Source organism: Mastigoproctus giganteus, chromosome 1 (genome assembly GCF_048544385.1).
Source record: "Mastigoproctus giganteus isolate SK-2022 chromosome 1, ASM4854438v1, whole genome shotgun sequence".
NCBI lineage: Eukaryota > Metazoa > Arthropoda > Arachnida > Uropygi > Thelyphonidae > Mastigoproctus > Mastigoproctus giganteus.
Window position 1 is genome coordinate 262,040,379 of NC_143575.1, and position 20,986 is coordinate 262,061,364.

The following is a 20,986-nucleotide window of genomic DNA, read 5'->3' on the forward strand; positions in this document are numbered from 1 at the left end:
ACCCCACCAGCTGCACTGTTTCGGATATGCTCTGACCCAGTCGTCTGACCATTACACTTTGGTCTTTGTCAAACTTTCTTAATTCCGGTGCTGTTCCTATCTGAAGAACAAGAGTAACACTGATTAAAGGAGCTCAGTATCAGTGTTTTTTATACCACGCATGTGCCGTAGCTCACTTGCTTTGATTTGCATAATGACTCTGGTCATAATGTTTTGGTTCATCAGTGTATAAAGCAATAGCAGCATAATATAAACCAAACTTCTCAACAAAAATGTTTTGAATATAATTCATTCTTTACAATATTCAAACTTCAACAACATTAACCTACTCCAGAGGTTCCCAAAGTGTGTGGCATTTCTCCACTGGGGTGGTACACTTGGTTTGGGGGGGGGGGGGGGAACGTGTTCTTTTCAAGAAGCACTTCTTTAACAAAATATAGACAAACCATCCCCTTAATCCAGATACAAAGCATTTTTTATTTATTTATATTATTCCGTTGTATTTTATTTCTTTGAGATTTAAATGTATTGAAGTATATATTAATTTATAAAACTATGTATATTCATAGTTAAAAATTTTGTCTAATCTGTTTGTTTGCACTTGAGGGGTGCATGGGAAATTTATGAAAAATTTTAAGGGATCTCAAATTATAACATGTTGGTGACCTCTGACCTAATCCAAGTAAAGTACAGCTAGTCCAGACAGAATTCCATACATGATGTGGTATAGCAACTGGAGGAGGGAGGCATCACAGGCATGCTTACTTGCCTTGTACAATAGAATATATTTAAAAACAAATTTCATGTTCAATGACACCACATCATAATACTTGCTTTCCCTGAATCCAACAAGGATCTCCCAAATCCGAGCAGTTGTTGCCCTCCATTGTAATATAAGTTGCCTAGGAAAACCCATAAAAAAAAAATATATATATTACGAAGAAGCTAATATGGTACCTGGAAAGAAACAGTCCACTATGTGCTTAGGAGATATATATTCACCTTCAATCTTCTGGTAAGGATGGAAGATAATATAGCAATACCTTGCTTAGCACGGGTTTCACTATAACACAGTTTTCAATTAAGTTTAAGTCAAAAATTTACTGTACATATTAAAACTCATTCAGTAGTCTAGACACAAACTCTACATACATGGTGCATTGTTGTAGCCTAGGTGTGCATGCATATATGCTGTGGTGCCTACAGAGTTGGCACCAGAGCACATGCGACAACTCTGTTGTCGTGCACATGTGCCAATAGCTCCCCTCAGACAGTCAGTGGCAACGTGCAACAGTGTTCTGTATTCTTAATTCCATCCTGATGAGACAACGTGATACCATTTCATTCTTTTCATAACTTCATTTCATAATTTATTTTTACCCCTATAAATACAATTGAAAATATATTTGCATATTGGCTAGAAATCACTGCCAACAACATGCATTCTGTTTGGCAGCATGTTTTTCCCAATTTGGCAAATGATATTACTGGTTTTGAATCGCAAATTTAGACAATTACCAAAGACATCGGTAAAGGCAGTGATAACAGTGTGCTGAAGTGGGATTTACTCAAAGAGGTAACTACCATCAGGGGTAAAGGGAAGGGTTTTTGCTTTCGTAAAGAAGACTACAGTGGTCTGAGACTATTTAAATTCTATACAGTGGGACCAATTCAAAATGGGAAGCATTCAAAGAATTTATCTTGGAAGCTACTAGGCTTTACATACCAACTAAGAAATATTGTTAAAAGTTTAGGCCTAAGTGGATGTCAGATGAACTAATGAGACATATGGCAGAGAAGAAAAATGCATGGGATACATATAAATTAATGGGTGACATGGAAGCCTATGATAGATATAAGCTGGTCTGTAACCAAGTCACAAAGGAGATTAGGCAGGCAAAGGCAGATTATGAGAAATCTTTGGCAAAGAATGCAAAGAAAAACGGCAAAGAGAGTTCTTTACCTATGTAAACTCTAGAAGGAAAGGGATGAATCAGATTGGTCCACTGGATATTGATGGTTCAACTGTTGATGATATACCCATGGACTGGAGATATGCAAATGTGACCCCAATTCACAAAGGAGGATCAAAGGGTGACACAAGTAATTATAGACCTGTTAGTTTAACTTCTGTTCCAGGAAAATTAATGGAGTCACTGGTTAAAGAAGCACTGCAGGATCATCTAGACAAGACTTCAGTTATAGCTTGGACACAGCACGGTTTTGTTAAGGGAAAGTCCTGCCTCAACAATTTGATTGGATACTATGATGTGGTAATAAAGGAACTGGATGCAGGGAATAACTTTGATATCATATATTTGGATCTTACAGAGGCTTTTGATACTGTTGCACATGGAATACTGCTGAACAAATTAGAGCAGTGTGGCATTGGAGGCAAATTGCTGCTATGGATAAAGGGATGGTTGAGTGGGAGAAGACAAAGTGGTAATCAATGGACACTGCCCATCATAGACTAATGTTATTGGTGGAGTCCCTCAGGGTTCATTGTTGGGTCCATTGTTGTTTTCTGTATTTATAAATGGTATTGATGATGGTATATCAAGATTGCAAACTTCATGGTATATCAAGTTTGTAGATGATTTGAAGGTTGGCAGAGTTGTTAAGGACGCTAATGACAGTATGCTGCTGCAACAGAATCTAGAAAAGTTGAGCAGTTGGGCTGAGAGGTTGCGAATGAAGTATAATATTGACAGATGTAAAGTACTATGTATGGGAAGGTAACCCCAGAGTAACGTATCAACTCTGTGGTAGTACACTGACAGTGGTAGAGAACGAAAAGGACCTGGGGTAATTGTGCAGGCAGATATGAAGTTTTCTGAGCAATGCAGACGGGCTGCTAGAGCTCATGGTGTCTTGTCATTGATATACAGGAATTTTTCTAGCAGAGATAAGGAGGTGATTATCCCCTTGTATAAGGCAGTGGTCAGGCCACACCTTGAGTACTGTATACAAGTCTGGAGGCCTCATTTTAAGAAGGATGTAGAGCTGTTGGAACGAGTACAGAGAAGGGCAACGAGATTAGTGAATGGAACAAAGGGTTGCTCTTACGAAGAAAGGCTTAAGTTTTGCAAATTTCAATGTCTGGAGACTAGGCACCTGCATCTGATAGAGGTTTGAGCATGCTCAATGCTAATGGGATTCTTCGTTTTGCTCAGAATAATCACCTGAGAGGGCATAAATTCAAATTGAGGAAAGACAGATGTAGGATAGATGTGCATAAGTTTGCCTTTAGCCAGCGGGTAGTTGGTTAGTAGAACAGACTTCCATCCTTTGTTGTGGAAGTTGATAGCCTAAATAAATTTAAGCCTGGGCTGGACAGGTATTTGGAATGGAGGGGTGAAATGGGAGTTTTTTTTTTTTTTTTTGGCGGATGCTGCATAAGCTTGCTTTCTTGCATCATATGCCTCTACTAATGCCAAGACTTGGGATTTGAAACTTTGGACACTGCATTGACTCACATGCAAATGACTTAGATGATGCAACTCTCCTTGAAATTGATGAGTAAACTGCATATGAAGAAAAGGAAAACAATTCTGAAGTGGCACCAAAAGAATTTTCAACAGAAGAATTGTAGAAAGTTTTTTTTGTTGATTGACATTGCCTGTGAGGCCATTATGAATGGAGATCCGAATGTTGAACATAGCATCAAGATACGGCAAATTTTACAAGATGGGATTCATTGCTACAAAGACTTGTGCTCCAGAAAAAAGAAGACAACTTCACCAGACTTTTTTTATTATTGAAATACCTAAGTAAACAAAGCTTTTTTTTCTCATATCTCATGATGTTTCCTTTTCATTAATACAACTTTTGCAATATTTTTTAATTCAAATTATTTTAATTGGCTATCAAGTGCAAATTGTTTATAGATTTATTATAATTTGTTTATAAACTGTTTCTCTGGTATGCATTCAATTAAAATTCATTTAAATTATACCTCAATTAGCACGGTTTCACATAGCACGGAACAGTTTCGGTACCAATTATCAGTGCTATGTGGGGTATTGCTGTATATGGAATACATTCATTAGAAAAGAATGGCAGCTAATGGTTTGTTTTGATACAAAGAAGGCCTATAATACAGCACAGTGGTATGGAATACAGTCAGTCCTCGTATAGCACGGTTGTTGTGTTCCTATAAACCCTCGTGCAATATAAACAACAGGCCTTGTGGGGAAAAATAGGGTTAGGTGCCGACCACCCAAGAGTGAACACACATTTGTAACCAAAACGTTACCAAACACAATAAATAATCGTAATAGAATACTTACGTATTTTATTACGACTATTATGTAATAAAATATTGCTAATGCTTTTGCTTCTATTGTAAGCAAACTTGTTTTTTGTTTGATTTTCTATCCAAACAGATGACAGCCGTTCCATCTCTTCCAATTCTTTGTGTCTTAATCTAATGGATTTTAATTACACTTTGAGTTGTTCCTGTTATGAAAGTTGTTTTTATTTTCTCTGCATTCTTTGTAATTCTCAGCATTGGCCTCATTTAGTCCTGTGGCACGTGCAATATCACATGGTCTTTCATTTCGTTCAAAGTGTTTCACAATTTCATATTTTTTCTCTATTGACAGAGGTGGACTGACCATAAGCCTTACCGGGCTTATGGTCAGTTGGGCCAGAGGCCGGTGTGATTTTGGCCATAAACGCCAGTATGAGGCTGCTACAAATTTTCCCGTGTAAGATTTTTTGACCAGTCCGCCTCTGTTTATCGATATTGCTTTTCTTTTTCTCTCCGAATCTGTAGTGTCTTCACCAGGACACTTCCTTTTCACACCTTTTAAGTATTTTACTCATTTTTAGGGAAAAAAGCACAATTACAAAATGAGGAAGCATGCTTGATACACATTAACAAAGCTGCGTGCATGTAGCAACTGAATAAACAACACCGTAAAGGCAGAGACACACTATGAACACCTCACTAGCTCACATTTTACTAAAGTACATTTCTGGAGGTTACTACCATAAAACAATAAAAACAATTTCCAATTGCATTTCTGCTAGTGGAATCTGTTATAAACTGGTAGTAAACTCAATCTAATTGCATTTGCGATAATACCGATAGCTGGAATTTGTGGGTTTTTACGTTATTATGGTGAAACGTGTTTCCCCTTCACTGTTATAAAAAAACATAAATACGTTTGCAGAATCTTCTCTTCATTCCTATCGTGTTGCATTCAGTTGGGGTGATTCCGCATTCGACTGCCATTTCTTGTTAACACCAAGGGGAATCGTGCATAAGCGAATTCGGTTCATGTTATATACGATATCGTTCCCCTATTTATAAATCGTGCATGACTGAATTCGTGTAGTGTAAACACGTGTTATACGAGGACTGACTGTACTATCATAACTATGAGTTAAAAGGAAATCTTCCGTTGTCATTCAGATCTTTTTATAGCATCAAACATTCCAAGTGTGGATGCAACTCCTTCCTCTGAAGTTTAAGAGGAAGGAGTACCACTCTTTCGTTATCAAGATAAATACTATAACAGAACAGATATCAACTACTTTAAATGCTGCACAATATTTAGATGATTTCAGTCTCAAAATATGTGAACAGTAGAGCACCAGTTGCAAGGAACAATCAAAGTTAGTATCCTGTCTTTCTATTATGCCTCCCTTTCCCATGCATATTATGCTTTACCATATTCAAATTCTGCATCCAGTACATCAGAGTGGTATCATGTTTTCAGCATCCCTATTCATTGATTTAAGCAATAATTCAGATTTCATCTAATTTATTAATGATACTTCTAGCCTTAGTATATAATGTAAGAGATTTCGTTCTTTGTATCTTGCACATCCCATGTAGTTGCTTGTGGCAGTGCTTTCTCTCAGAGATTTTCCAAATGGATTAGTTTGATTATTTGTAGCATTTTTTTGAACAGCTCTTCAGAAATTTCTCATTATTGTCCTGTGTTCTCACAGTCATTCAGTCAGTTTGAGTTCTCATTGTATTAATATTATACAAACTCCCAACAAATACTGTACTACTTTCCAAGTTATTGTATATCCAAACAGGACAGTTCAGATTAGTTTATTAAATTTAATAATTAAAAGTAATAAGAGTGCAGCAGAACTGCATCACAACAATTTTTGGTGTGGACATTAACCATTATCCTTGTTAATGTTTTATTCTTTATTTCTGAGACAAACTTCAATCAATTTAGCATATGCATTGTACATGTAAACTAACATCTAAATCAATGCTGATTATAATTAAAGAAAGTATTCTCACATCATAAAATTTATGTTATTGTAATCTGTTTCAGTACATATACCTTAGAGTACGTCTCATTGTCTCTTGAATTGGCGTGAAGGAGAATTATAAGAATTATTATACTTTATGATCGCAGTATGGTAGCAAAATTAGCTTTAAGAAAAATAGTTTCAATAAGAAAAATAATTGAGTTTCACTTGGTGCCTGCCTAGCTCCTTCTGACTCATTTAAATTTTCAGGTTTCCATATGCTATTAAATACTAATGTTTGTATTAGTATTATCCATATGGCGGCACCTCCGTAGCTAGGTGGGCAGGAGCAGCAGTGCGTTGCACATGCTTCTTGATTAGACAGAGGTTCGAGCCTGTGACCACCAAATACAGAGGATGCGGAAAGGTCAGGGAATGACCACCGCATATCCCCGGAGCAATATGGCCTTAGTTGCTAATGCTCCTAAAAACCAAATAACAGCAACAGCACAGCCATATGGCACAAGGAAGCCCCCCCCCAGCTTTTGCTGCACCTGCTAAAAATTAAATAATAATAATAAACTACCTATGTAATTCCCTTTTCATGTAGGTACCTATGAAACTGATCTTTAAATTTCCCCAAGCTGTCAGCCTCAATCACTCACAAAGGCGACTTATTCCATAATTAACAACTCGCTTTTGTCCTTTATAGATTGCAGAAATGAAGAATAGCTACAGCTTTGTGACACTCAAGTTTTGGTATTTCCAGTAAGTGTCCCTGCTGTCCATAATACCACATGATTCATTGACATATGTCTCATTTTGGGCTCATGCTTCTGCATCAGGTAGGCTACTGCACCACAGTCAATCACTTCCCTATCTGTCCACAGTGAACACATTACACAGTATCATTTTGTGATCATGCAGCATGTCTAAACAGTTACAATTTGATGTCACCATTATCTATATAGTTAAGCCTTAATATTTTTCTTTCTTTCAGAAAACAAAAAGGGTGGGGTAGAATGATCATTTTTAACATCTTCTAATATAGTTTCAACTAATAACAGTGTTCTGATATTTTTTCCCTGCCTAGTGCATTTATTCCTTTGTACAGTCATGGCACAATAAAGCTTAATTATAAAATCAGCTCAGATCTCTATGTTGTAAACTTGGATTATAAATAGAATGAAGGTATTCTCAACAGTTGTAATCTTTATATTCAATTTTTATCATGTGGTGCTTTCGATTTCCTTTTTCTGGAGTATTTTGTACTATTTCCTTTTTGAAATGTGTACTTTCTCATTATGTTTTGAGTTTGTTTGATTTTTTTGAGGTCCATTCATAACATATTTATATTAAAAACAGTTTAATATGTTGAGAGAACAACATTACATAGTTGTTCATAAAGAATTAATATGAAGTATGAATGACAGTAATAAAACTGTTATTACAATGTGAATTTTATTGTGGAGAATGGATTACAACTTACGATTAGTAAGCTAAAACTCCTAACAGTTGGAATATTTCCGACTGAAGCCAGTTGTCAGGCCAAAAAGAAAGAATGAAAGTTAGAATAATATGTACAGTGGGGGGAAAAAATGGTTTAATCAGTGTTGTTTTTACTTCACATTAATTCTTTGAAAGCAGTTAAATTTTGGAATTATGAAAGCTGATTGACATCTTTTTATGAGTATTAAAATTTTCATGAATATTTGTAAAATGTATATTGTACAGTAAACCCATTGAAATGTATAAAACAAAATTTTTAGACATTTTTAACAATCCTGTAACTTATTTGTGTATATTGTACAGTGAATGTGTATTCTTATGTTCACACTGGTGAATTCTATTCACATAACATTATGGTCAATAAAATTGAAATATACAATAACTTTTTTGAATTTCAAAAAAGTTTATTTGAATCTAATTTTATTTGAAAATACTGTGTTATGAGTTTTTTCTGACATTCATATAGTAAGAAATGGCAGGATTTTTGGAACAGAGCATAACTTAGATAGCCGCTTCCCTCTCAGAGGGGTACTTAGAATCCACAAAAGCCAAAGAGAAGATAGAAAAAAATATATGATAAGCATCCAAGCTATATTTTTTCATGGCTTGGATGACTAAGTTATGTTATTTAAGACTTATTATTGTGATTATGGTCAGTTTTGTTTTGGAAAGGTGGGCCATCACATGGTTTTTCAGGGAAATTCAGAGATTTAATGTTATGCCTCTGGTTCACTTATGTTATGAGAATCCAGAAAGGTTAGAAATAGTTTTTCTCAGTAAGCTTGTACAAAGGTAAACATGTTTCTTTTTTTGCATCTCTATAACTTACAGGTTACAGGCAGTGGTAGATAAAATATATATGATAAAATATCTAAAGTTCATTTATGTCTGTCTACCCCTGTCTGTGTAACTTGCAGTATAGAAAGCATTGAAACAGAATTAGTGGACTTGAAATTTTTTAACATCCCTATTTCACAGCACTACATCATCCTCAGCAAATGAGAAATACTGACAGCAGATTAGCGAATATAGAGAAGGATTTGCATCACTACTGAAGAAGCAAGATGATATGGCAAACCAAACGTTAAAGAAGATGTACAAGTAAGAGTGTTGCTGTTTGTCTGAAATAGTAAATAGTAATTATCATAGCAATTATTATGCCAGAAATGTTTTTGCATTTTTATAAAATTTAGTCCTAATGTGATTGTATCCAAGATGCAAAAAAAGTGACTGAATTCCTGCTGTGCAAGCTTATTAGCTGTCATCTGATATGTAGCACCATGAATAATGTAAAGCTGTTTTCACGATTTTTAATAAATAAGTTCAATTTAGTGTTAGCCTTCTACCCTGTGTTCCACTGCATGTGTCCACGGTGAAATGGCTTTCTTGCTGTGCAGTTCATGCATGCACATCTGTACAATAGAAATGATAAATATCCTTGTGTAGCCCTCAGTTTGTGTGTATAAAATTTAGGAAACTTTCAGTTAGTCCTCACTTAAGAACTTTTGATATATGATGGAATTTTAAAGTGTATATAATATATTATCTTATTTGTTTTTTAGGTGCGTGGCCAGTACTTATAGATGACTTTGTAGAATGGGCAAAACCTATTGTAAATGCTGGACGTAGTACTCAAGTCTGAGGATGCTTTTTGATGGTATTGCTGTGACCTAGCCACATTTTTTTTTTTTTCTCTGCTGTCACAATGATCACCATAACGAATTCATCAAGAATTATCACATAATGATACTGAACATATGTAAGCTACACGACTGTGTATATTGCAGATGCGCCATTGTAAATAGTAACATCCTGTACATCCTTTGTAGAAATGGTAAAACTCTGTCCAGGAGAGTTTGTGTTGTGTTTTTTGGCTGTGAAACGTTGTATTTTAGACGAAGTCTATACCATGTGAAACACTAATTTACAATTGATCGATTTTGTCATTTTTTTTTTCTCCCCACAGCTCTCAGTTCCTTAAGAATTTGCAGCAATTAACTGTAATAAAGAACATTTAAATTTAGAACTATTCATTTTGTTACATAGCTGAGATGAACTGAAGCTTAACGTATCAAAAAGGGCAATTCTAGTTCTTAAGATTATTTATATTTAAAATTCTATATTGGGATATACTGGATTTAAGAAGTGACACCTCCATGTGCAGTTGAAATTTTGAATTCTAATTTAAACTTCAAATATGCATTTTATGACGTGCATAAATGGTGATATTGTTACTCTTAATGCTTCCTTATTGTTTATAACATTGAACATTAAGAAGCATTTCTTGTTCAGTTAATTGCTTCCAGTTATACCTCAGATGGGTAAATTTCATTCAATAAAATGTTTTAATAATAAAAAAATATTGTAAATAAACTGATCAGACACCTTGAAAAAGCTGTATTCATATGCATTACAAGTCAAGCATTTTATTTATTTGTTTTTATTTATTTATTTATTTATTTTTAATACAAAGTCTGTAATAACTGCAGCATATTGCAAGTTAGTGATTGTGTATAGTCATAATAACGATCAACAAAACTAGAGAAGAATAATGTAGAGTATGGAATAATCAGATATAAACATTACAACCTGTCTCTATTATGCTGCTGTTTAGGGCAAGTGAAAGATTGTGCTTTATACAAAGCAATTAGGCATGAGCCTGCCATAAGAAAGAAGACAAACTCTTGCAGCAATGAACCACATCTTTAAGGAAGTGGAGGATTGTAGTTTGTTTGTCCTGCATGAAGGAAGCACAAGCTTGCACAGAGAAGATTGTCTTTAAATAGTCAATCATACTTTATGCTGTGGATTAATGTCTCTCTTCTCTTCACTTTCTGAAATCTTTCCAATTTGATTGTTAATTACATTGACTCATTTTCTGTGTTTTGATCATGTCTACTGATTTTATAAATTCAGATGATTGGCATTAAATCTATTTTTTTTTACAGTATCATCTCAGTGATTTCAGTGATGGTATTGAAAAAGAAAATAATTAATGTGAAGAATTAGTATTCACATTAGAAACTTAGACTGATACCATAATTATTATTTTAACAAGTTCAATATAAATCCTTCCAAGAACCACTTCATTAATTAAAAATGAAACACACAATTTGTCATTTTGTATAGATTTTTCTGCCTTTTAATTTGCATTTGGATGATAATGTTCAGAAAATTGAAGAACAAATTGCAATGCAGTGCTATTTAATGCACAATATTCTTCACTTTCAGAAGGCAACTGAAATCTTAAGGCAATGAGAACTGCAGTTTAAGTAAGATGAAACTGGTATTTTAAATACATTATTCAAAAATTAACCTTTGAAAGCAATGTAATGTATATTCTTATGTTGTGAAGCTTCTGAATCCTAATGCTATTGTAGCAATGAATTTTTATTACTACCTTTTTGTGGTAGCCCATTAAAATAGTACCAGGGACACCTTGTCATATAGTAGCCGCGTATATAAAATTTTAAATTGTAATGTAATTATTTCAAATACAATACACGAGTTTAATTTGCAGAGAGCCTAAGTATTAAAAAATTTAATCTCTTGAATTAAACTAACATAAACACTGTCAGCATTTAGTCTGTATTTCAAACATCTGCCAATTAAAAAAATTAATCAAAATTATATCACTGTTTACATGCAATGCATACTCTTTTCTCAAAGTGTATTGATTACTTATTAATCAGACTTTTATTTTCTTGTTAGAATGCAATACTTTGTCATATGACATATTCCTATCTGCAGGAAATAATACCTGTTGTGTGATGGGTGTCATTTCCTGCAGTTATACAATACTGTTATACAATAATACCTGTTATATAACAGTATTAAAAAAATGTCCAACAATACTCATTATAAATAAAGTTATTAACTATGTTAGTAATTTATGAAATAGAATAAGAAATTCTTTATGAAATAGAATACAAAATTCTACAAATTCCTTTCCTCCAAGAAATTATATACGAAATTGTGGATTTGCTCAAATCTAATATATGAAAAGTATTACCGACATCTTGCTTAGCATAGAGTTGTTCGGCTTCATTTCTCTGTTAGATGTTATTGAATAAAATAGTATCAAGATGAATTACCATATCTAGAAATACATTGGCCAAAATTAAGTCGATATTCAGAAACAACTGCTTAAATAGTATAGATAGTTTTCTAGTGATTATCAGTAGTAAATCATACTGAAGGGAGGGGGCGGGGATTGATAATGGAGATTTATCTGAATTTAAAAAAAATATACTTCCATGTTTTCTTAGAATCATCAACAGTTGCCTTAGATTGGGATTGGAGGAGGGGGGGGGGGGTTGGATTTTTTTTATACTGTCCTTCAGTGTTTAGTCTTTAATGTAAATGTTATTTAGTGATTTTTGGGTTTTCAGTTCTCTTCTGGGGCATCATCTAACATCTTGCATAGAATGTAAAAAAATCTAAGAGCAGGAGTATATTAATGTAAATTGTTATTTCTTAGCCTCTAATTGAAATGTTAACAGGGATCTGATAAAATTGTCTGTGAGAGTTGTTTCATTTTTAAAACTTTACCATTATTGTCAAATATGTGTTGCTGTCCAAGGATGTTGCACTTTAAAGAAATGTTTAATAGTACATACATTCATTTATTCTCAGTGAATTTCTCTTCAGAAAAAAAATTGATTAAGGGGATAAAAACAAAAAAGTTTTCATTTATTTAACCTTACAGTAGTAGAGAAATAACTTGTGCACTTATGACATCAATGATATTCAATCATGAGAAACTGCTTTAGGGAATTAAAGTCTATTACCTGTCAATTTTATATATATATATATATATACAGTGGATCCCGGTTAATCGGGGCCGCCGTTTATTTGGGGCAAATCTTAAAAAACAGAAACGAATCGAGAAAATAGCCAGGGTTTACTTCGCTTAATTGGGACAGCATGCCGTTTAATCGGGGCAGGAGACTGGAGATTACCCTATGATTGTCTCCGATGGTACATGGTTCAGTCGAAATTCTGGAAGTCACAACCATAAAACAATAAAAACAATTAGCAGTCACCTGTTTATTGGGCTTTTCTGTTAGTGAAATCTATCATAAACGGACAGTAAACTCGATCTTACTGAATTTGCGATAATACCGACAGCTGGAATTCTGTGGGTTATTATGGTGAGATGTGTTTACACTTCCATGAAATCTTCAATCATATAAAAAAATTAATTTTGGGATCTTCTCTTCATTCCTATTTTTAAAGCTTTGTAACTTGTTACTCTGTTCTCACTTGCATGTATCGTGTTACTTGCAATTTGTGTGTGCCATGTTCTTTGTTATTGATTGCTTATCTTTTTACTGTTTTAAATTTTAACCCCCACCCACAAATGTCAGTGAACAGAAATGTCAACTAGTTAGTATGTACGTATTAATTATTCCAATTATCACGTATATTCTTCCGATTTTCACGTATCATTTAATTTTTTAATTGGTAAGGTAATAAAGGGTAAATTTTTGCTAAATATATCTTTATAGATATATTATATCTAAACATATCTTTTATAGCCCGTGGATAATATTCCTCCTATTTTCTCTAATTAGAATCGCTGTTTAATAGAATTAAAATTCAATTCACAAACGTGATCACAATGACCGGCACTTACTACACATCGTATAGTGAACAGTACTTTACTATGGTGAGTTCGTCGTAACGTGATTTGATTGTACAGTGAACTAATTGTAAAGGGGTGGGTACATTGTATTTTTCACTGTTTACGTGAAACTTCAGATAATTGGGGCAGCCGCTTAATCGAGCCAAAATGCACTAGTCCCAATGTGTCCCAAATAACCGGAATGGACTGTATATATGTTTGAGCTTTAGAATATATATTTATTTATATATATACTCTGAAACCAAAACTGCTTCAATAGTTTGGTAATATAACACTAATGCATTTTGGAAATTTTTTTTTTTATTCTAACTAAAAAAAAAAAATACTGCTTTGCCAAATACTAGTTTGTTCTTTTATATCATATTTTTTTAAAAGAAATGTAGGGTAAGCTAGTTAGCTATTTATTGAAAAAAATAATGTAACATAAGAATTGCTTGATATAATGAATTTCATTTTTATATAACTCGATTTCTTTAAATAATAGAAACTAATGCTATTGTGATGTTGGGATCCAGAATCTTCGCAACCAAAAATTTGCTATTCGAAAAAAAAAATCATTGTTACTATGTTTATATTTTCAATAATTTAATTAATTTAAAAAATTATATATGGAATATGTAATAATATGCCTTCAAAGTCTTGTTGTATAGAATCGCTTTTCCTTTCACTATTTTTAGTGTGTCGTTAACCAACAGAGAATGCTATATTTCACTTTTCAAAATTTTGAAAAATTTGCACAAGTTAAAATCAGTTGGTAACATTTTATTTTTATCCATAAACAAAAAATCATTAGGTCTGTGCTGGAACTAAATGACTCATAGTTTCAAAAGATTTCAAAAATCTTTTGAAACAAATTTAAAAAACATTTACATATTAACTTAATTAAACAATTTTTGTTAATAAGAACCCCCTGACTAATCTAGCAACCATATTTATCAGCTGGTAAAAACCATTAAGCAAAATTGAAAAATTAATCTGGTTGGTGTCTTTATGATGGTATCTGGCACTTTACAATGTAAAGTGCCAGATACCATCATGCTCCAGTGATGCACATAATTTAGTTATTTATATCAGAGTTAAAGGTACATTATAATTTGTTCCAAATACTCAAAGTTCAACTTACAGGCCATTCAACTTACAAACTAATAAACTATAGCATATTTTATTAGTTTATGGGTTTTTTTTTTCTCTCACATCTAACGTGATCACGATTTTGATTGTTTACAAGTTATGAGTTAACTAACCTTCTCACACTAAAGCATTTCCCCATGCTTGTAAACCTATGTTCAGTGGTAGTTGTCTTCTGAAATGAGGTAGTAAATGGGACCACACTAAATTAAGTTTAAACAAAGACCAGAAGTAAGTCAGGAAGTCGACAAGCAAGAAAAGACCAGTATAAAAATTGTGAAAGAATCTTCCCCATGCGTGTACGCCTTTGTTCAGTGGTGGTTGTGTTCTGAAATGAGTTAGTAAATGGGACCACACTAAATTAAGTTTAAACAATGACCGGAAGTAAGTCAGGAAGTGGATAAGCAAGGAAAGACCAATATAGAAATTGTGAAAGAATCTCTGTTTGCTACATACTTAGTGCCAAACTGTACTAGCAAACAAGAAATATTCACATAAAAGACTGCCAACATGTATTTTTGACTTCATTCCCTTTATTATCATTGTACCCTGGGCAGTCAACTATAATCCTATTTAAACTAGTCACATTTTAATTTTGGTAGGAAAGCAAGATATATTTAAGATATGATTAAATTGGTCACATATTGAAAGTTTTTTTCCTTTAAAGAGTACAAATTAAGAAAGGTTAGTAAGAATGGTTTACCACTTCCATTTCGCAAAACAAAACCCTTTTTATTTTTCAAATGGTTAAACTATCCGTCTTCACATTGACTTAATTAAAATAAAAAATATTAATTTTAGTCAGAGGGATTTTCTTATTTATGTTGTAGTAATAGATGTAAAAAAAATTCTTTCCAAGTGAAATTAATAAAATTACTGTGTCAGCAGTATTTTACATGTGAATTTGTATATACTATTCCTAGGTGTGGAAGGAAACAATAGTTCAGACTTTTGTTTCTGTCATTATTTTTGGACCTCTGAATTTTTAATTGAGAGCTTCCTATGTACAGGGTTATTACAAGCTAGCTTTAAAAATTTGTATGCTGAAAGCAATTTGCATTAAAACTTAATCAAAATATATTATTGTGGAATGAGATCACAATTTTTTACACACAATTACAGAATTCACCAATGCAGAGAAAGCACAATGTGTTGTGGTTTTAGCAAACTAAGTCAGCAATGCAAATACAGACTATTTCACAATTGATGCAATGGATTCTGCAGATCTGTGTAGAAATGGCAGAAATTCTATTTACTTGATGTGTGACCTTCAAGGAAAGCAGGTAGGCATAGTGTTATGATGGCAACACTTGAAAATGAAAACTGTTTGCTGGAAAATAATTTCAGTTGCACTCCATGTCAAAATTAACAGAAATCCATGTGGGGAACAGAAAAGCCAAATGCACTATGCTTGAAGTCAATGCAATCTGAATTAAAAAAAAAAAAAAAAAAAGTGCTTTTTTGTGAAAGTAAGTTTATTGAAGTTTGTGGATTTCCTGCTACCACAAATGAATGAGATGACCTTAATGGACAATTGATTTTTCCAGTGTTAAGGTGCACCTCCCCATATTGAGCAGGGGAGGGGGAGGAGACGGCAACAGTGGATCAGCATTTCTGTTGCTACGTGAATTAGTTCTGGGTGTTTCATTTTTTGGCATCCATGGTCATTAGCCAACACTGCTTATTCATCTTTGGTTGTGAAAGATGTCTATCAGCTACCATTATCAAGGAGTGTAAAAGAATGGAAGGCCAGGATTGCTGCTTGTAAGCACAAGTTACCTGAAAACACCTATAGAAAGGTAAGGTGCTTGAATTTTGATGGGATACGGTTTGTTGAATAACCAGCTGTGCCCAAAATTGAAATTTTGTAATCCATTAAGAACATAAAAGTGTTCCTTTTTTAACTGAATGCTTTTTTTGTCCCTCCACTTTCATAAATGGAGCTTATAATCAGCACTGTAACTACTGTCTGCCCACCATGAAATGAGCCCTGTCAATCATTCTGCAGCCATTGAAACAAGAGTTCATTTCAGTTTCGGTAAGTGTACATTTGTAAATAAGAGCAGCTAGTACTACCGAATAGTTCTGTTTCTGCTACAAGTATGCATTTAAAGTAACTCTGCGTTGTGAGTACATTGTTGTAACACCCAAACAAAAATGAACTCCATTTTCACGGGAGCACAATGACTGACGGAGTTCTCATGGTGGTTGGAAAGTAGGTATTTTTGCATCTGGGATGAAATACTAATCCCCCTTCCTCAATTATAGAATGCTTATAGCTATAATTTTATATGGATTGTGCCTGGTGCAAATTTCCCATCTCTCCTGCCCTTGTTCTAGATCTGCTGACATTGGTCAAAGTTGCAAAACTACTTTAATTGTATCTAAAGTTTTAGAACAAATAGATAAAGCTCATATGAAGAATGAATGCTTTTTAATTCCGTTTATTACATGTAAAGTGTTTATAATGAGTTTTTTTAAATTTTTCCATAAGTTATGTATATGTAAGATGTTTTGCATTGGATAATATATATGTGTTGCGTTTTATGCAACAAAGCTGAATTCTCACATTTAAGCAATTTATGTGAGATGTGTCATATTTGACATTTCATTTAAAATTGCATACAAATGTTGGGACTGTGAACTTGTGAACTTTCATTAAAGGTTGGTGTTTGGAGAGCAGAAATTTTTCTTTGTAAGTGTGAAAAATCATGGACACTTTTTTTTTTAATAAACAATCTAAGAGTATCATGAAAAAAAATTGGTGTTTAGACAAAAATTTTGTTTCAGAAAAGTCCCAAGCCTTAAATCTACCTAAAGCTTGCATTCTATATAGTACCAGTGATAACACAATTGCAATTATCAATGCTTAAAATAAAACTATTTCCCTGCAGCTAATATTTCCTTATAAAAAAAAAAAAAATGACTGAAACTGGGTAGTGTAAGTAAGGTAGTTTTAACTATAACTTTTAGTTATTGTTTGGAGTGATAGGTGAAAGTCACAGTACATCTGCTAAATATCATATATTAATATAAAAATTTAAATATTAATATGGTAAGTATAGTAAACAGATTTTCTGTGAGACTTAATGTATATAGTTGCTATTATAGTTCATTTTGAAATTTCAGTGTAAGGAATAATGGAATACATCACATAGCTAGGGACAACACGTGTCAGTTATTTAAATTGTGTGCATCTAACGATGTCTTCACCCGTGACCAAACCATTCAATAATGTTACAAAAAAATAAATCCTTAAACAAAGGGCGATCTCAATTGTTATTTCTATTTGTGCCCATCCACAGTTCTAGGCATTACATGGCAGATAAATTTAAATTTAAATTGCTAGGTTGAATAAATATAAATTACTTTCATTAACATCAGCATGGTGTTTTGATATGTGTTTACGTATCATACATGTGATATGTGACACATCAAAACATGGTGTTTTGATATGTGTTTTAAACCATATAAATGTTGCTTTTGTGATGAATTATATTTGCTTTCAAGCACAAAGCAAGTGGCTATTTTAGTCGATTCATGTTTCCTTAATTTCCACGCATTTAGCTATTAGCTGAGAAATATTTAAATAAGATGCTTTAAATTTTGATTCTAAAATTGTGTAAGCAGTCATTCTTGGAAACTTCGAAGAAAAGTTGCCAAGAATGACTGCTTACATGAAAATAAGGATAGGAAATATTTTTATAAACAAGATGAGAATACAGTATATGTTTCGCTGTTCTTAACGGAATTTTTGTACAACTAGGCTTTTCAAAAGAAATTATTTTCTAGCCAATAATGTCTCTGTCCCTGTTTTTTAATAAATTATTTAAGTATGTTTTGCACATCTTTCTTACCGTTTACCTTATCCACGCGGTAGCACAGTATAATCACAGTCCTCCCCATCAGTGTGAAAAAGGTCCCCGTTTGAATCCTGTAGCTGGCACGAAGACCTTTTGTCGGTTTTTTTCCACTCTGCGGCTGAGTTAGGCGGTCTCAAGTGTGTATTGCATCAATTGAATAATTGTCCATTCTTATCGCCTGCATAAAAGAGTCAAGTTATACCCTAATTTAGCGATATCCATCATAGCGTTAAAATTAGCAATGGAAAAGTGCAAGCACTGAAAAAATTGAGTATTTTCAAATAGGCATAACAGTTACTACCTTGTACTTGCCAAATCAATGTGTGTTGCATTTATAAGGAGAAAAAATACACAAATTTAAAGTATGTGGGCTTACAGTAACCAAATTTCCACTCTGTGATCACTGTATTATGATCAACCCATCCATAATGGACTACCACAGCTCTCAGTATAAAAAGATGAACTGCTTCCTATGATAGTGGAAATTTGCATGTAGTTGTGCAAGTCAAACTGGTAAAAGTAGAAGTTATGGAAGAGCACGGTATTTGAAAAGAGCGTGACTATTGGAGCTCGTGCATCAAGTACATATTGGAAACTGCACGTTAATGTAAGATGCTCACATCCCGCTGTGGTTAAGGCATACAAAGAATAGTGTCAAACCACCTCACACCGACAGAACTGTAAAGGACTATGCATGGTGGATGTTCTTGGTGACCAAAGGGTGCACATGAGTTGCTGCCCTCATTATAAGAAGGATCTGAGTTGCTGTCATGCAGGTGCAATGCATTGTACTTGCTCGACAGCAACTCACTGTGCTACTGTTGACATCGCAATATAAGTAGCATTAGTAAAGGCACATGATGCAAGCTTATATAGCAAAAAAAAAAAAAAAAAATTTCACCCATCCACTCGTTCCAAATGCATGCCTAGTTCTGCCTTGAATCTAAATTATCAGCTTCTACTACGACAGATGGAACTTTGTTCCAGCAATCAACTACCTGCTGGTTAGGGCAAAATTCCGCACATCTATCCTCAATTTGAATTTATGCACTCTCAGGTGATTATTCTGAGCAAGAGGAAGAATCCCATCAGCATTGAACATGCTCAAACCAAGGCTTTATACGCCTCAGTCGGATCACCTCACTGATGCCTAGTCTCCAGACACGGTAATTTGCAAAACTTAAGCCTTTCTTCTTACGAAGAAAGGTTTAAGTTTTGTAACTCCACCCTACCATGGAATATTGTTCCCACAACCGAGGCGGTGCCCCCAAACCCTCTTTCAATCTTCTAGATTCCATTCAAAAGAAAGCAGTTAGGTTAATTCATGAATCCTCTCTAAAAGAGTCTCTACTCTGTCTTATAGATGTACTGTTTCTGCTGCATGCCTTTTCTACAGCTACATCCATGGACACCGTTCTTCTGAATTGACTTTATAATTCCTGCTCTCTGTCTCTTTCAAAACATTCCGACTACATGTCGCCAACATCCATTTTCATGTCCAACTTCAAACACAACTAATTTTTCATCTTCCTCTTTTATTCATTCAACTGCCGTTTTCTGGAACAACCTTTCTATGTATTTCCTGAAAATTACAATCTACAGAAGTTCGTCTAATGTCAACAAATATATTCTTTCGTCTTCTCGAGCTCCAACCCAAGCACAGTAGTAAGTGCTATAGATTCTAATACTTCTCGTGTTTGGGGTTTTCATAAAAAAAAAAAAAAAGAAGAAGAAGAAAACCTTAAGTAAGAACAACCCTTTTTCCATTCACTAGTCGTTGCTCTGCTCTGTACTTGTGCCAACAGTTCTACATCCTTAAAATGAGGCCCCAAGACCGGTATGCAGTAGTCAAGGTGTGGCTTGACCATTGCCTTATACAAGGGGATATTTACCACCTCCTTGCTAGAAACATTCCTGTGTATCATTGACAAGACACCATGAGCTGCTCTTACAGATACAAAGGTTGGCAGGGTTGTTAATGACAGTAATGGTAGTGTGCTACTGCAACAGGATCTAGATAATTTGGGCAGATAGGCTAAGAAGTGGCAACTGAAGTTTAACCTTCACAAATGCAAAGTACTACATATGGGTAGAAGTAACCCCACAGAAACGTACGAACTGTGTGGTACTACACTTAAGGTGGTAGAAAATGAAAAAGACGGGAGTAATTGTGCAGTCAGATATGAAGTTTTCTGAGCAATGCAGACAGGCTGCCAGAGCAGGTCATGGAGTTTTGTCAAATATGTATAGGAATATTGCTAGCAGGGAAAAGGAGGTGATGTCCCTCTGTATAAGGCAATGGTCAGGCCATGCCTTGAGTACTGCATACAGGTCTGGAGGCCTCATTTTAGGAAGGTTGTATATTTGCTTGAGCGTGTACAGAGGAGGGCAACAAGATTGGTGAGGGGAATGAAGAGATCCTCTTACCAAGAGAGACTTAAGTTCTGCAAATTGCAGTGGCTGGAGACTAGCCACCGGCATGGTGATCTGATTGAGGTGTATGGGTTGAGCACGCTGAATTCTGATAGGATCCTTCCACTTGTTCAGATTCCGAACCTAAGGGGGCATAAATTCAAATTAAAAAAAAGGCAGATGTAGAATAGATGTGCGGAAA

At 34.2% G+C, this 20,986-nt stretch overlaps 1 protein-coding gene across 2 annotated transcripts in view; it reads left to right on the top strand.

The window, feature by feature from the left end:
- Positions 1 to 9,865, top strand: part of SCCRO (defective in cullin neddylation 1 domain containing SCCRO) — a 92,946-nt gene extending 83,081 nt beyond the window's left edge. Inside the window, exons 7-8 of one of the 2 annotated variants that reach the window (XM_090385968.1) lie at positions 8,713 to 8,835; positions 9,297 to 9,865. In XM_090385968.1, the coding sequence (XP_090242094.1) occupies positions 8,713 to 8,789 (77 nt within the window). In that variant the 3' untranslated portion in view covers positions 8,790 to 8,835; positions 9,297 to 9,865. The remainder of the gene's footprint in view (positions 1 to 8,712; positions 8,836 to 9,296) is intronic. The other variant, XM_090385961.1, reaches the window with a different exon arrangement.
- The last annotated feature ends 11,121 nt before the right edge of the window (positions 9,866 to 20,986 follow it).